This window comes from Chlamydotis macqueenii, chromosome 2 (assembly GCF_036417535.1).
Source record: "Chlamydotis macqueenii isolate bChlMac1 chromosome 2, bChlMac1.mat, whole genome shotgun sequence".
NCBI classification, from domain to species: Eukaryota; Metazoa; Chordata; class Aves; order Otidiformes; family Otididae; genus Chlamydotis; species Chlamydotis macqueenii.
In genome coordinates this window covers 10,674,883-10,692,171 of record NC_141557.1, presented here as the reverse complement: position 1 = coordinate 10,692,171, position 17,289 = coordinate 10,674,883, and the positions used below count along the sequence as shown (strand labels likewise).

At 42.7% G+C, this 17,289-nt stretch overlaps 1 protein-coding gene across 5 annotated transcripts in view; it reads left to right on the top strand.

Moving 5' to 3' along the window:
- DIP2C (DIP2 acetate--CoA ligase C (putative)) overlaps positions 1 to 17,289 on the top strand; it is a 327,977-nt gene that overhangs the window by 186,798 nt on the left and 123,890 nt on the right. For all 5 annotated transcript variants that reach the window (XM_086741904.1, XM_086741903.1, XM_086741901.1 and 2 more), the window contains one exon: positions 4,142 to 4,252. In XM_086741904.1, the coding sequence (XP_086598030.1) occupies positions 4,142 to 4,252 (111 nt within the window). The remainder of the gene's footprint in view (positions 1 to 4,141; positions 4,253 to 17,289) is intronic.

The following is a 17,289-nucleotide window of genomic DNA, read 5'->3' as shown; positions in this document are numbered from 1 at the left end:
TACAGTCCTGAGTCCTGGCCTAGGTCTCTGTTTTTCATAACAAGAGCTTAGCTTAAGCACCTTCCTGCAGACACCTAAATATAGGTGTCTTAATCTGCGAGCCGAATCCCACATTAGCAACATTAGATAAATGGACTAATACCTGAATTAAGAACATGGCTGTTTGCTCCAGTGCACCTGATAATGCTTACGTGCAGTGTGATGAGCATAAACCACTGATTTCTGAGCTTTTTATATAAAATAACTGTGTTCCAGGCATGTATATTTTGCTAAAATTCTTCATGATTTTTAACGAATCAATCATTAGTGCTTATTACTCTGACCTCTAAAAGCCCTGCTTTAGCTGCAAGTCTGGTGTGGACTATGGCGTTGTTCAGAATTATGCCAGCTTGGTGCTGGCTGTGATTGTGCCTGCACACAGGCCCAAGGCATGACACTGTCCTTTCTTTTATAAAAGTCATTCCTTGCTGTGCCGCCTCCCTAAATGTAGGAGTCGATCCAGGTAGGAAATTTCAAAGCCCATTGCGCCACCACTTCCACCGATTCACAAATGCATCTGAGTGAAGCTGCACTTGAACAAGCATTAGCACTTAACTCACGGACCCTGTGCTGACTGGGAAAACTATCAATTTTGGGAGTTTAGTTATGTTCAGAGGTAGAAGTGAAAAAAAAAAAAGATTCTTGTTACTGCACTGTATTGCTAGAGCCTTCATGGAGGTGAACAGTTCTGCTGTTAACACTGCTTCGCTATTTATGGCAACACTTCACTAATTTCATGGTATTCGTTATTCTGTATTGGTTTTACTCCTACCCATTGCTCAGGAACGGCAGCGTGTAGGTTTTTGCTGTTGTGTACTTTGTCTCACGCCATCGCTGGTGCTGTGCGAGGGAGCGGGTGCTTGGGAAGCGAAGGTGTGGGTCCAGGCAATGCCGGCTCATTCCTGCTCCAGCCCCTTCAGCAAGGAACCGTCATCAGGTTTCTTACGGTCTCTCCAAAGTGGGGCGACGCTTTGTGTTTTCTCACGTCAAAGGAGCTAAGTATGAAGAGAGGTCCCCCCGCGGATGGCTGATGGAGAGCTTCTCCTCTGTGTTTCAGTGCAGAATTAACTTCCTCACGTAAATCGGTGCTATCGGCGAGCCGGCTTCACAGGCCCTGCTCTGTAGCTCAGTACAGGTTTATTCATTGTTTCTGTATTCCTGGGAAAGTAGGAAGTAAAGCCATCAAATGGCCACCAGACCTCATAAAAGCAGAAGATACTTTGGTATTCTCATTTAGTTTGGTCATTTAGTTTGCCTTAAATGATTACTAGTGTAGGATGTTGGGCCTGACTCTTTCCTGACTGTAAGCAGAAACTCCGTATTACCTGCAGTGTCAGAACAGGCTTGCTTAAAAGAGCAAACACACATATACAAAGTAGAAGGGAGGTAAACTAGTTGAAGTGTCTCAATTTTAAGATTAGATGAGACATTTCTGTATCTGTAGTAAGAAAAAAATCACGATCTCCGTAGTGAAGCAGAGGAGGGAAGAGGCCTTTGCAGGGGTCAGCAGTGCCTCGGGCGGCAGTGCTGCCTGGCCAGCTGGGCACCCCCCTGTCTTCTGGAATGGCAGGGATTACCTGGGTTACCTTGCATGTGCTCTCTTTTTTACTCCTTTAAAAAGGGCTTTGTGCACTGCTCACAGCTGCAGAAGAAGAGACTGAAATGCCTGAAGTGTCTCGTAGCCACATGGCCAGGAGAAGGAAACTACCGGCTTGAGCTTTCGGGTCTACCTGAAAGGCAGCAGCCATGCACCTCTCATGCTTTTCCTCACAGTTTAATTTCCCCTCAGTGTTTCTAAAGCCTATTGCATGTGGTTTTGTTGTTGGAAGGTTGCATTTAACCCCTTTTTCCTGTGTAATCATGATGCTGTACTTCAGTAGCAGCACCTCAGTTGGTTTCGTTTGTTCTTCACACGCTGCTGCCCTACACCGGTCATTTGCCATGGGAAGTTGTGGCGCTGCTTTCTTCACAAAAGCTCTGTCAAACGGCAGCAATTTTAGGTGCACGATTTTCAAGGTTTTTTTTAGGATTTTTGTAATTATATGTGATTTCCAGAAAGTATCTCATTCCTGACACTATGGATAGGGACTGAGATGAATACCGGTGGTTAACATCTCATACAGACTGAAACATAATTTTTTGAAAATTTTCAATCAAAATTAATTTTATTGTTAACTTTATATTGCTGATTCTCCAGGTGACCCAGTAAAGAAGGAAAAACTCTAAATAGACAAATGAAGAGAAAATATTTCTTCTGATTATTTCAGTGATTCAGAAGTTAGATTCACCTGCCTTAAAGAACATAACAGCTTAAGGGCAGGTGGAGTTGCACAGTACTATAGAGTGGAGACAGAGCTCTTAAATGAAGACATTTTATTTGATTTAACAGTATGAATTATTAAGCGCAATCTGAGTAGAAGAAAATTTATGGATTCACTCTGTCTTTTATAATCCTATGTGATTTTCCTCCAAGTAGGTTTTTTAGCCAACCAGTCACTTCTCCACAAAATCAAAGCAGACCTGACATTGCTGATATTCCAGAGATTTAAGAGCGAAGCTGTATTTTGAATTCAGTTTGCTTTCACAAAGAAATAAGTGTACAGTGCCAACTTTTTTAAAAGATACTTTTTAAAGAGACCATTGAAATGTGATCGAGACTCACTCAAGTCAACATAGCATTTTCTGTCAGTCTGTATTCTACACAAAAATTCTTCTTTCAGCAGAAGTAAACTCACATCCCTCTCCAATGAACTATTCAATGACTCCAATAAGGAGTCATTGAATAGTTCAAAAGTAGTAGTGGAGAGTTTTTTGCATTATAATTAGTTGAAAAATATGAGTGTATTTCTGATCATTGTTTTGTTTAATCCAATTTCAATTTATTAGTCATCTATTTGAATACTTAATTGTTAATCATTTAATTAAGTAATTTTAACAGCTCTTTTCTACCATCAGCCATAAGTGCAAGAGGCCAGTTTTACATCTGTCCCTGCAGTTACACATAGTGTGTAACTACTTTTTAAAGGCAAAAATTGAAAGAATTAATTTCATTTCTTTAGAAACCCCTGGTTTCTTTTTGCCCCGGTGCATGAGAGTGCGTAAGGCTCTGTGCTTTGTTAGCTCCAAGCCGAGTGCATTGCTTACGGGGCCTGTCTGCTTAGGTTCTTTTCTGGAAGAGAGCAGAGTGGCATATTATGCCACTGTTAGAGATGCAGGTTTGCTTTCTTTTCCTATTGTTTGTTTGAATTTTCCTGCTTAAGCACTTCACTCTTCTCTGGAAGTTGTCAAGGAACATTAGTTTCTAGAAGTGTGTGTATACAATGCTGCTCTTATACCATGGTTGTCGTTGAAGGAGCCTTCAAGATAATACCTGGTTTTTTTTGAAGAGCAAATTCTCTGTGGGAAAGGGATGAATACAAGATTTGAATCTTAAACATTGGATGTTTGGGCTGGGCATACTGACAGTCTGCAAGTATATATTACAAGGCTGAGTTATTTTTATTGTTTTACTGGAACAGATTAATATTTTCAGCCTAGTTTGCTGCAGTTATTGTTTACTTTCTGGCCCTTGGTAGCTGAAAATGCCTGTAGATATGAATATAGTTCGCTTCCCACAGGGTATCTAGTTTCCATATCTTAGCATTGTGTTGTCGTCAGCTGGTATCATCCAGCTGCCTGAGGTTTTAGATAATATGCACTCTCTAAGTCTTCTTACAAACTGTTTTTAACTAATTTGCAGGAAAGCTTCAAGATCTGTTGCAATGGTGTTTGCCTTTGTTAGCACATTAAAATACTTCCTGAGTACTGGTTTATGAAGGGTCATCTGTTTGGGGAAAAAAGCCACCACTGAGCTTAGTACATGTATGCTTTTCTTATGTAGTCTATGATAATGGAAAAGGGTTGTCTTAGAGAGAACCAGGAAAATAACCACACCAGAAAAGCTGACCAGAGAGAGGCAAGTGCTGTGTAACCGGTTGACATGACATGGTGTAGGCACTGAATGTTCATTTTCTGCTTGTAATGTAGGCTGAACTCCTCCTCACTATTAAGCTTCTGAAATTCAGTCACAATGAGCTTGGGTTTTTTTTATTTATTAATGCAGGGGTGGACCAGGCGTTACCACAAGAACGTCGAACTCCTGTTACTCCGTCCTCTTCCTCTCGATATCACCGTCGCAGGTCCTCAGGGTCACGTGATGAGCGCTATAGATCGGGTAAGTAGAACTGAAGACCACAGAATTGGAATGAAAATTTGAAATGACTGGTTCTATTCTTTGCTTTTTTGAAAAGAATTCTTGAAGTAACTATACATGGGAAATACTAATTTTATGAATACAGAGACACTGTCCAGGCATGCAAGGGTGGAGTTACAAAGCCGAAATAAGTCTGGAATTGAATCTGGCAACAAATGTGAAGGGCAACAAGAAGGGCTTCTACAGGCACATCAGCAGCAAAAGGAAGACTAGGGAAAATGTGGGCCCACTACTAAATGGAGCAGGGGGCTGGGGGTCAAAGGGCATGGAAAAGGCCAAGATACTTAATGTCTTCTTTGCCTTGATCTTTACTGGTGAGACTTGCCTTCGGGAATCCAAGGCCCCTGAGACTAGTGGGAAAGTCTTGAGCATTAAAACTTACCCACCGTGAAGGAGGATCAGGACAGGGAACATTTAAACAAACTGAACTTGTTCAAGTCCATGGGACATGATAGGATGCATCATTGGCCAACATCATTGTGAGGCCACTCTCAGTTCTTTGAAAGGTTATGACAATCAGGGGAGGTTCCTGAGGACTGGAAGACAGCAAGATTCATTCCTGTCTTCAGGAATGGCAAGAGGTAGGATCTGGGAGACTACAGAGCAGTTAGCTTCACCTTGATCTCTCAGAAGGTGGTGGAGCAAATAATCCTGGATCTTGTTTTTAAATATGTGAAGGACAACCATGGATTTGTGAAGTCTCCTTATTAGATTAGATGCTTGACCAACCTAATAGCCTTCTAAAAGGAGATGAATACCTTGGAGTTGAGGGAAGAGCAGTGAATGTTGCATGCCTTGACTTTAGTAAAGCTTTTGACAGTGTCTCTCATAACATCCTCATTGGTGAAACATGGATTAGATAAGAGGACAGTGAGGTGGGCTGAAAATTGGCTAAAGTGTTGAGCTCAGAGAGTTATCATCATCTACACAAAGTCCAGCTGTACACTAGTCTCCAGTGGTGTAATCTAGGGATAAATACTGGCTCAGGTACTGCTTAATAGCTTCATTTGTGGCCTTGCTGGTGAGACAGGGTGCACCTTTCACAGATTTGCAGATGATACCAAATTGGGAGGAGTGATTGTTACACCAGATGGGCGTACTGCCATTCAGAGCAATCTGGACAGGCTGGAGGAGTCGGCAAACAGGAGTCTAGTGAAGTTTGAAAAAGGGAAAATGCGAAGTCCTGTGCCTGGGAAGGAATAATCTCATGCACTCAAACAGACTGGGGGACCACCATCTGGAAAGTGGCTTGGCAGCAAAGTCGTGGTGGTCAACAAGATAAATATGAGCCAGCAAGGTGCTCTTACAGCAAAGAAGGCCAACAGTCTCCTGGGCTGCACTGGGAGGAACACTGTCAGCAGGTTGAGGGAGGTGATCCTTTCCCTCTGCTCAGCACTGGTGAGGCACATCTGGAGTGCTGGGTCCAGTACTGGAGGGAGTCCAACAAAAGACCACAAAGATGATTAAGGAACAGAGCCTCAGGTATGTGTGGAGAGGCTGCGAGAGCTGAGATTGTGCAGTCTGGAGAAGAGAAGGCTCAGACGGGCCTTACCGATGTGTATAAGTACCTTACTACTCCAACTGGACTGCCACAAGTCCATGGGGCCGGATGAGATCCACCCAAGAGTGCTGAGGGAACTGGCGGAGGTGATAGCCGAGCCGCTTTCCATCATCTATCAGCGCTCCTTGTTGACTGGTGAGGTCCCGGAAGACTGGAGGATTGCCAACGTGACTCCCATTTACAAGAAAGGTTGTAAGGAGGATCCGGGGGAACTACAGGCCTGTTAGCCTGACCTCGGTTACAGGGAAGGTTATGGAACAGATAGTCTTGAGGGAGATCATGTGGCATGTGCGGGATGGCCGGGGGATCAGGCCTAGCCAGCATGGGTTCATGAAGGGCAGGTCCTGTTTGACCAACCTGATCTCCTTTTATGATCAAGTGACCCATCTGCTGGATGAGGGAAAGGCTGTTGATGTGGTCTACCTAGACTTCAGCAAAGCCTTTGACACTGTCTCCCACGGTATTCTCCTGCAGAAGCTGGCAGCCCATGGCTTGGATGGGTACACTCTTGGCTGGGTAAGGAGCTGGCTGGAGGGCCGGGCTCAGAGAGTGGTGGTGAATGGAGTTAAATCCAGCTGGCTACCGGTCACAAGTGGTGTTCCCCAGGGGTCGGTGCTGGGGCCTGTCCTCTTCAATATCTTTATTGATGACCTGGATGAGGGCATTGAGTGCGCCCTCAGAAAGTTCGCAGATGACACCAAATTGGCTGGGAGTGTGGATCTGCCTGGGGGTAGCGAGGCCCTCCAGAGGGATCTGGACAGGCTGGAGAGCTGGGCTGAAGCCAATGGGATGAGGTTCAACAAGACCAAATGCCGAGTCCTGCACTTCGGCCACAACAACCCCAGGCAGCGCTATAGGCTTGGGGCGGAGTGGCTGGAGGACTGTGTGGAGGAAACGGACCTGGGGGTACTGATTGATGCTCCGCTGAGCATGAGCCGACAGTGTGCCCAGGTGGCCAAGAAGGCCAACGGCATCCTGGCTTGCATCAAAAACAGTGTTACTAGCAGGAACAGGGAGGTAATTGTCCCCCTTTACTCGGCACTGGTGAGGCCGCACCTCGAGTACTGTGTTCAGTTTTGGGCCCCTCACTGCAAGAAAGACATTGAGGCCCTGGAACGCGTTCAGAGGAGGGCTACGAAGCTGGTGAGGGGTCTGGAGCACAGGCCTTATGAGGAGCAGCTGAGGGAGCTGGGATTGTTCAGTCTGGAGAAGAGGAGGCTCAGGCGAGACCTTATAGCTCTCTATAACTTCCTGAAGGGAGGTTGTAGTGAGCTAGGGGTCAGCCTTTTCTCTCGTGTAGACAGTGATAGAACTAGAGGCAATGGTTTCAAGCTGCGCCAGGGGAGATTCAGGCTGGACATTAGGAAATATTACTTCTCGGAAAGGGTAGTCAGACACTGGAATGCACTGCCCAGGGAGGTGGTGGAGTCACCGACCATGGGGGTGTTCAAGAAACGTTTGGATGTTGTGTTGAGGGATATGATTTAGCTGAGAAGTATTGGTGATGGTTGGACTGGATGATCTTTTAGGTCTTTTCCAATCTTGATAATAATTCTGTAATTCTGTAATTCTGATGGGGGAAATATAGAAGATGATGCCAGACTTTTCTCAGTGACAGGACAAGAGACAGTAGACACAAACTGAAATATGAAAAATTCCATTTAAGAATAAGAAAAAACTTTTTTGCTCTAAGAGCAATTAAGCACTGGCACAGGTTACCCAGAGAGGCTGTAATGTCTCCATCCGTTGAGCTATGTCCACCTCACTTGGACATGGCCCCAAGCAATCTGCTGTAGGTGACCCTGCTTTGAGCAGGGAGTTCGACTGGCTGATCATCAGAGGTTCCTGCTGATCTCCATCAGTCTGTGGTTCTGTGGAACAGCTGGATTTTGTTGTACTGATTCTAATTTGGTGAACACAGTAAGAAAAATATTTAATTTGAAGTCTAGTGAGTTGGGAACATCATCATGCCCTAAACAGAAGCACTGATAAAGGGAAGATAAAATTAATTTCAGAGATGAACAAAAGGGTAAGATCACATTTCCAAGTGAATGGGATCCAAGTCTTTTCACTATTCTGCTCCAGGTATAACACAAAATGAAAGAAGTGATTGGTTTATAACTGAAGGAGAGGTGAACTTTGAAACTTCTTTACTCTTACCTTTGAAGGTGTAAACTGCATGTACTGCACCTTAACTGGATGCAGGGTAGACAGCAGCACCCATCACCCGTTGTGACAGGGAGACCCTTGCGAGCTGAGTGTCAGGAGCCGGGGACTGATAATTGTGGAGGGCATGGAGGAGCCAACTGTGGAAGTTCTGTGTTGCGTTTGAGAGATGCATCTTGCTGGATGCAGTCAGATGCATTGTGCTGACACAACTGGAAAATTACAGAGAACTCCTTATTAAGCCTTTTGTAACCTATCTCTGGTTCTTTCCATTAGTCAAAGAGCTTGCTAGTCCCATTTAAAGGAAAATGAAATGATAAATGTTGGCAGAGAAAGTTCATATATGTCCAAAATATTCTGATAAATTTGGAAAACTCCCCTCTCCCCCCAGAAACCTTGGGTTCACACTGTAGATGCTGCCAGTTTTTTGATTAATAATGGTCATGGGATCTGCATAATAATTCCTTGATATATAATCTCCTAGAAGCTTTTCCCATGTTATACTAAAAAATTGTCTGATTTCTACCCAGTGTTTTTAAACAGGTAAAAATGCTATTCCTGAAGTTGTCTCGTTTGTGGGTGTGCAATCCATGGTCCTCAGACCTCCAAGCTGTGGCTGTCCAGAGCAGTTCTGTCACAAACATGTGCATTTGACTGTGCGTTGAAAATCATCTGCTTGAGCTGTGTTTGCCTTTTGTAAGCCGAGATATGAGTCAGTGTGGGGATGGGCGAAGGAGACATCACACACATCTTCCCTGTGTGCCTCTCCTGGTATCCCAGGAGTGCTCCGAGTTGGTGTTGCTGCTTCTTGGTTTCAGTCGCTGCTGCTGCCTTAAAAGGAAGACTTTTCTTCAGTGCAATGGTACATAGGGTTCTGCTTTAGGAATGAGGAGAAGTGTTGTAATGATATATGTATATATATATATAAATAATAAAGACACAAACTGTGTTGGTAAGAGAAGTAAGGAATTGAGCACAAAGGGTGGATTGTTAGTAGTGCAGGAATCTCATCTTAGGAGAGTCAGGACTGTCCTATAGATTCAGATCTCTCTTGCTGCTCTGAAAATATCCTTGATGTTAAAACTAGAAAGCTTGACAGTATTTTGGGGGCTTATGGCAGGGCTTTGAATTCCTACCCCAATGGCTGTATAGCATGACTCCTCAGCCAGTCACCGGGCTCTCCAACAAATTGTTCTGCACAGCTACCGCATCTTCACTCACTCAAGAGAAGACCGTGTGTAGCAAATGTCAGTGAAGGTAAATGTAGACGTCAATTTCCATTTTGAAAAGTTAGCAGAACATCTTTAGATTTTGTTTTAGAGGAGCTTTGCTAAGGTGCAGTGCAGTGTTCTTATCCTGAATTATGTTTTCCCCTTCTCTACATCGCCACTGAGAGACCAGAAGTCTATTTCTTTCTTGGTCTCATGGCTTATACTTTCTATTACCTTGCAAGTCAGATTTCTTTCTGGTTATTTTGTCTTCAGATTGAGATTTACTTCAGGTAGAAGCCTTTGTTTTGCTTATTGTTTTGCTGTGCTTAATACTTCAGCATCTCTGCTCTGATCACCTTGTGATTATTAGATCCTAGCTGTTACCCAGTTTCAGTGCTCGTTATCATATTTGGCACATTTTCTTGGAAAAGGCCCAAAACAAAATGAATGCACAGTCTTTAACCAATAAGTAATTCACTTCTAGGAAAACATTTCCCTTCCTTAGTTTTTTTCACAATTTATTTCAATTAACATCTGCAAACAAATCCTCTACTCCAACTCTGATCAAAGTCCTTTTCTGTCTCTTCTTGGTAAGGTTTTCCTAATTGGAAGTCAAACATCCTGAAAGTCATCCAACTCTCCTTCCATGCCTTTGCTTTTTACAGAAATTCAGATGTCAGCAAAGATTGTTTAATGAACTCTCTTTGGAGACTCAAAATCATTGCTGCCACTAATATCACCTTCAACTTATGCTCTTTTATTACAGAAAATGTCAGGCTGTGACATTTTAAATCCCTACCTATTTTCTCACTTCAGTCTTTTTTATTGTTATTATTTCATTAATGTTGTAGCAGAATTATTCGGCACTATATTTTTGAAAACCTAGTTTCTATGATGTTTATATTCTAAATAAAATTGACTCTGAGTTTATGGAAGCTATTTTTTTCCTAAATGTTTCTGGCACATTTTGTGTTTTAAGATAATTTGATTTTAGAATACAGCCTACATTGGGAATTTAGTCTAATTCTTTAAAACCAGAAAGGTTTAAAATTTCCTGACTGCTTCTTTTTATATGGGAAGGGATCCTGAAATCATTAGATTCCAACATGCTAGCTTCTTTGATTGTTTTTCAGATGTCTGAAGAAATAGATAATGCTATAGGTGTAGTAACTGAATCGGTTCAGGGTAAAACTGTAGTATTTACTTTATACAAACGTGGCAGCTAGTTTAGCTGGTATTAATTCAAAAGCATTTTGGTTTGTTTACTACTGAACATAAAATTCTCTCTAGTATTTACTCACTTAGAAATAGTATTTGGGAAGGTTTGCCAAATGTAGATCATGGCGATGTTTTTCTCTTAGCAGCTGCTCTTCCGTAGCCTGCGCCTGTACTATAACGTTGTCTGGGGGCTCAAGATGACACTGAAGCCAAATGGTGCTGCAGGCTGGATCGGTAACTTTTGCCAAGAGGCTTTTTCTGGCCAGTGGCTTTTCAGGCAAGAAAACCCAGTCAAGGGAGAGCTGGCTTGCACTTCACTTCTGCCTCTGCATGCAGAATAGATGTTGGCATCTGACTTGTTCTGGCTCAAGTGCCGTGACTCTGCAAAATGAGGCACAGGCACAAAGTTAATAATGGTCATGTAAATGTAGCCACAGTTGGACATACAGCTTTGTTTCCTTAGTGCAGTTTAGAAACTAGGTTTCTCAGGTACTTTTGGAAGCTGCAAATCCATGGGTTTGCTATGATGCTAGGGGATACGAATTATGTGGTAGGTAACCTGAATTGAACTTTAACGGTGTTGTCGTGCTGTCTAAATGAATTAACTCAGTTGAATACTGAGCTTTAAGGAGGTTGTTGGCCCTACATGTCTTCCATACAGTCGCTAGGGAGCTGTTTGCTCCCTGATTAGCATTGGCTGCATTCTGCTCCTGCCAGTGTTGAAGTCCCTCATAGAAGGACCTGAAGCTTCTGCCACCATTATTTAGAACACCATCATGTAGGCTGTCCTGCTTTTGGAATAGCGATCTTACTGATCTGATGCTTAAAATGGTGACCCATAACCTCTCAGCAGCGTAGTCCTGGAATAGTAGTGCTGATGGAGTTTGGCCCCTTGCCTGTGGCTCTGTCTGGTGGCCTGAAGCAGAGCTGGGCTCTGCTGCCACGTAAAGGCTGCAGCGCAGTACAGCACCATCTGCTCCTATGGCAGTTCCCAGCAAAATACCCCATGGGTAAACTGGGCAGATCCTCGTGATCGCAAATTGTTTTCTTGATCACGGTGAATCTCCCTCAGAGCTGCATTTCTCAGCCAGTCATGGCCTGCGGGGTTCAGAGAGCAGCTCTCCTTCAGAGACCTTCAGCACCTATTTTAACTCCTCTCCAGAGAACAGGTATGTTATCCTCCCTCAGCAGGGTATTCAACACATGGAGAAATAAAACATCAGGTCTCTACCAACTTCATTTTTCCAAAGACACTCCTATGGCTTTTAGATTATGCCAAACCAGAAAGCTTCAGTTCTCCATCCCAATGCTGAAAACCAGAGCACCTTCTCATGTGCCAGGATCTGGCTTTTACTGTTGCCACAGTTTCTGCCTGTCAATAAAAAGAAAAAAAGGGATGATGTAAATACCAAAAAAAAGTATGCACCAATAAAAATTAAAAACTAAAAACATCAACATTAAATGATAGGAAATGCAATGTAATATGCTGAAATGCACATGCATACATTAGGAGTGAGATAGCAGCTCTTGACTCTCTAATTTCTGCTGTAGAATTCTCTGATGAGATGAGGATATGGCAGATGGGTTGGACCAAGTTTATTAAGTCCCTCGTTTCTTACAAGATCTCTAAGAGGCCTTGAAGATGACCAGTGTTCTGCACTGCCTGGAGCAAGTGTAATACTTAAGAAAAATGGGACCAGTGAGCTCTAAAACCTGAATTTTCCAGATGTCAGAAATGATGTGGGAAGTAACAATGTAATGAAATTGCACTGCCTCTGTCTCTAAGGGTTCACAGTGTCCTAGAGGAAAGACCAGCAAATGAGAGCACATGTGCTACATGAACTATGTGGACAGATTTTGAAAGGCACAGCCGTGGATGGAGTCCCAGCCATGGAGCTGGGAGCTGAGAAATAAACTATTCTGGGAAATGCCATATGTGGAATCTGCATCTCTCGGCTGGTAGCATGGAGGAATGGTATTGCTGGTGAGGTGGTTGTGGTACCTGGACTCTCGGCAGGGAGTACCTCCCTTCTCCCACTCACTCTTGCTGAGAAATAAAAAAATCATTCTTGTACACCATTCTTGGAGAGCTGCCAACTGCTGCCCCAGAGATCCCTCCACTGCAGAGAACAGCTCATTTTCCAAGCAGACTCAGCACTTCCTTTAAAAGACATCTTAATATAGGAGATTTTTGGAGATAATGCCAAAGCAAACGCGTCCTAACTACAACTCTCCTGGCTCAAATTCCTGACCCACCTTTCCCACACTGTGGTTCAGTACGAAAAAGACTGAACAGCTTATACTGAGGATGAAGTCATTAAACCTCAAAACAAACTGTCCCAGGCTAAGTTTAAGGGACATTTGAAATAAGGGAGCTAGAAATGAAAGAATGTTCCCTGTAGACCCAAGTCCTAGAGGAGAAGTTGGCATCAGATGCTGGCTGCTGAGCTGTTCTGCTCTAGGAGCTCCCGTACGTGCCTTACCCCCTATTTGTTCTGATTTACCATGAGGTGAGCGTGTGTATGAGCCGTAACAAAGGTTACTGACATTTTACAGTTTTACAGCTTACCTCATAGTGAGTTTAAAATATATGGGGAGCTTATATTTTGCATTTTTGAAAGGACTTTCAAGATCTTATTCTACAGTCTTGCCAGAACTGACAAAAAACAATTGCCTTATGAGAACAGAAGAGTTGTAGTGCATGGTAGAGGAAAGGATATAATGGGGGGATTTGAGGAATCATTTTTATTGAACTGTTATAATCTAGCATTTCTCCAGAGAATAAGGAGAAAGAAAAGTATGATGAATGTGTGCTATGTATCAAGACAGGACTGCATGTAAGTATTAAAATGGCTCATCGTGAAACAAAGAATTTGTTAACCCTTCAAGTAAGCAAGGGTTACTTGGAAGAATTAATCTGGGTTAATTAACCTGACTGTAGACACATTTATTCAGAAATTAATTAATCTCCTATTTTATTTAGCTTACTTACAAACTTAATTTCAAACTACAACTCAATCAGGAAAAACAGATTGAAGAAAAACTTTTGCAAAGATGTAATTTATGTGACCACATCCTTGCTTTTGACCCAGCAGAAAAATTTGTAAGGATAATTGCTGAACTCTTGAGGAAAATTTCTCAAGAATCTCTAGAGAGAAGCAAATAGAAAGTTGATTTACTTCAGATCACATAATAAGGAGGCCTGAGATGAAGTCACTGTGTGAAGCTGACTTCCAGATTGCGTTACAAATGAGATAATAAATAAGTGGAGGGATGGAAATTATTAGTGGGAGGCTTGCGTGTTGTTTTTTGTTTCACTTATGAGTAGAGTTAATATAGTTTTAAATCTCAGAGGTTAGAGAAAAACATTTTAAGATCAGCTTTATTACAATACCTGAAGAACGCAAAGTAAAGCAAAAACTATGCCTTTCAGCAAAGCTGGCAGTGTAGTCATATGCCTTCCAGTACCTAAAGGGGGTTTATAAGAAAGATGGGGAGAACCTTTTTAGCAGGGCCTGTTGTGATAGAATAAGGGGTAATGGTTTCAAAATAGAGAGAGGTAGTTTTAGATTAGACACAAGGAAGAAATTTTTTTCAATGAGAGCGGTGAAACACTGGCACAGGTTACCCAGAGAGGTGGTGGGTGTCCCACCTGTGGAAACATTCAAGGCCAGGCTGGATGAGGCTCTGAGCAACCTGATCTGGTTGGAGATGTCCCTGCTCCTTGCAGGGGGGTTGGACTAGGTGACCTTTAAAGGTCCCTTCCAACCCAAGCCATTCTGTGATTCTATGTGTGCACCAGGAGGGGGACAGAAGATGACCAGGAGGTACTCGGCAGTGACTGAACGATGGTACAGCACAGCCCTTTGCAGAGTGCAGTGAGCGCAGTTTCCTGCACCCGTGGAGTTTGTTGGCTGCAAAGAAAAGCCAGGCTTTTTTCGGTAGCATGTTCATGGGAGTGCAGATGTTTTCTAAAATGCTGACTTTTCATTGTCAAAAACTCTGCAGGTCAACAAAATTTGGCCCCAAGTTCATGTCAAGTCAGCAGAACTTTCCCTTGCTTATCCATGTATCCCCAGTTCCCAGTGAAACTAGAGGCCCCGTGTATGTAGTTTAAACATCCTAGAGACTGACACTTACACACTTAAATCATTTTTTTAAATCTAAGCAACAGTTTATTTCTATTAGTAACCTCCCCAGCCCTCGTATAAATGAGTGTCATCTTAGCACAGATGTTCTTGCGTTCAGTCAGATACTCACTGTGTTTGTTGTGAATGCCATATTTCAGAATTAATAGCACACCTCCTTGCAGCTGGAGAAAAATTAGGTGTCACACTGTTTGGGCTATGTGCTTTTCTATCTTAATACCCAGAGAGATTGTGAAAGTATTCTGAGACTGCTTCATTATAACATCATCCACAGCAAAGATCCGTTATTATATGGACTCACTTACGTTCACGTTCCCAGGGGTAAGATGATTTTTCCACAGACTGATCTGTGTTGGATGAACACAGCAATTTTTATGAAATCACTTGCCCTGTATCTGCCTGGAAATAAGTCAGTGCTGTCAGCCCAGGACAATCAAAAGACAAAGCCCAACTGTAATCTGTTCTGATGATACCACATTTACCGTGTTTCACCCTATTTAGTATGTCCTGATTGCATTTCCAATAGATGTAGCTACCAAATTATCTCTACTCAGAGTATTTACAGGCCATGTATTAGGAAATGAATTCTCAGTATATCCTTCGTTTCCATGGTAGCTACAACAAAGGTCTGATTAAACTCATAAGAGACTTTCATGCTTTCAACTACTAGTTTCCTGTAAGGCAGCAATTGCCAACCTTTCCTCTGTATAATTACTTCGCATACTGTTGCTATACTTAGCATTGCCTTATCTAGAATTTTCAGCCAAAATTCACCTTTAATAGTGCTGATTTGATAGCGCTGTTTTCCAGTAGTATCAGTAGCCTCCCTGTAGTAACTCTGAAGCTGTTAGGATTCTTCTGTGGCACTGTGTGTTCGTGCAACAATAGCTGCCCTTGCTCCTGCTGCCTCCTGCAAGCCAGCTCTCTGCCTGTTCTTCCAGCTGTTTGCCTTGATGCCACTGCAGATGCTGGCTTCCCTGAGACAGAGACTTATGTGCGGTTTTTCTTGTTTGTTAAATGTCTGACTTCAGGGCTGATCCTCTACTGCAATATAAATAAGACATAAATATGTATTATATGTACATAAATAACCTCTTATTAAAAATCATTTGGCATTCTCAACTCATTAGTGCAGAGCATTGACCTTCTTAATCTTAATAATCTGCCATTCTGTGAGAGAGTCAGTTGTGTTTGTGGACTATCACCTAAAAAGCAAGGATGCTAAACCTCAGAGTCCTTGGGCCCATCCTGCTCCCAGTCGTATCATCATGTTACGAGGAATTGGCTGCTAAAGCAAAGGAAGAAAGATTGTTTCCAAAGGCTAAATAAAAAAAAAGACAAAAATAGCTCAGGGGAGAGGAATTACATGAGGCAAAAGGAACAAACAGCTGAAATGCATGAATTCAGATCACACCTAGGTACGTCTCCCAGCAGTTTAATTATTCCAGGGTGAGTCCTGTTAAGGGAGGGATGGAAGTACTTCTCCTTCAGAACTGGAACAGGATGCAGAAGATGATAGGGACTCTTTTAGATAATTCTGCATCTGTATAGCAAAAATTAGGCAATGGTTTGTTTTTCCATTTTTGTGTTTCTTAAGCAGCTGGTGATTGAGTATCAAGGTTTTATAATTACAGGGAAACTGAAAACTCGAGCAAAAACAATAGAAGTAATACATTTTATCTGAAACACAGGTAGAAACATACTTTTGCTATCTTGATCTAGCAATGCACAACTCCTGCCTACGGCAAGTCTAATTTCTTGTCCTAAAAAGAAACAGGACTGCATGATAAATTAGATGCAAGAGAACTACTTGACAGACAACTGCAAGACCTGATTTAAGTGCAAAAGAAGATGCTGTTTTTCTTTTGTGTGTTGACGCATTATTCACAAGGGGTACGAGGAACAGTTTTATAATGTGGACATTTTTAATGTAGCTGATGCTTGCCATGGGAGGAGTGCCCTGTTCTGCAATTCGTGCAGAACTAACACCCAGATCCCTGACTTGTGAGGAGGTACCACTTTGCTTACAGAATGTGGAGTGTTTGACATGCCTGTGGAGCAAATGCAGCTTATACTGAATAAAGGAAGCCGCTGAGGCATGTTAAACTCCTGTAGGAAAAAAAAATAATTAGCCCCTCCACATCGAGGAGCAATGCAACTGTAATTTGTTGAGTAGGTATTGTTTTTTTAAAAAAGAGCTGAACAAAAAGGAGCGAACTCATTCTCCTGCTAAAAGCTGCAAAAGTCTGTGGGACGACTAGGAATATGCAGCATATTTGAAAAGTCTCAGTTACAGTTCAGAGCTTTCAAGGACACTGTATTTGGCCCAGGAATGAGGCATCCCCCTGTTTGTGGAGTGTAAGAGGTAGGGCGAGTCAGGATTGTGCTCCGTGCCAAACGAGGATGGATCCTCAGAAGTGTGCTCTTCTAGCAGCTGTAGAGAAACACAAGATACCGCAGCATGGCTCCATATGTGAACCAGGAAACAGCTGACCTTGTTCAGCACACAGCAATTGCTTTCTTGCTTAAGGAAAGGAAGGCTGATTTGCTCGTGGAGCTCATCTGAGCCTAGAAGGATCATACGTTCTGTCTTCCCCAAAGTAAATAGCTAGGAGAGGACAGCTTGTCACAGAGGAAACTCACCACTGAAGTGTGTTCTACAGAAAAGGCTTCAGTAAAAGTTCAGAAGAAACT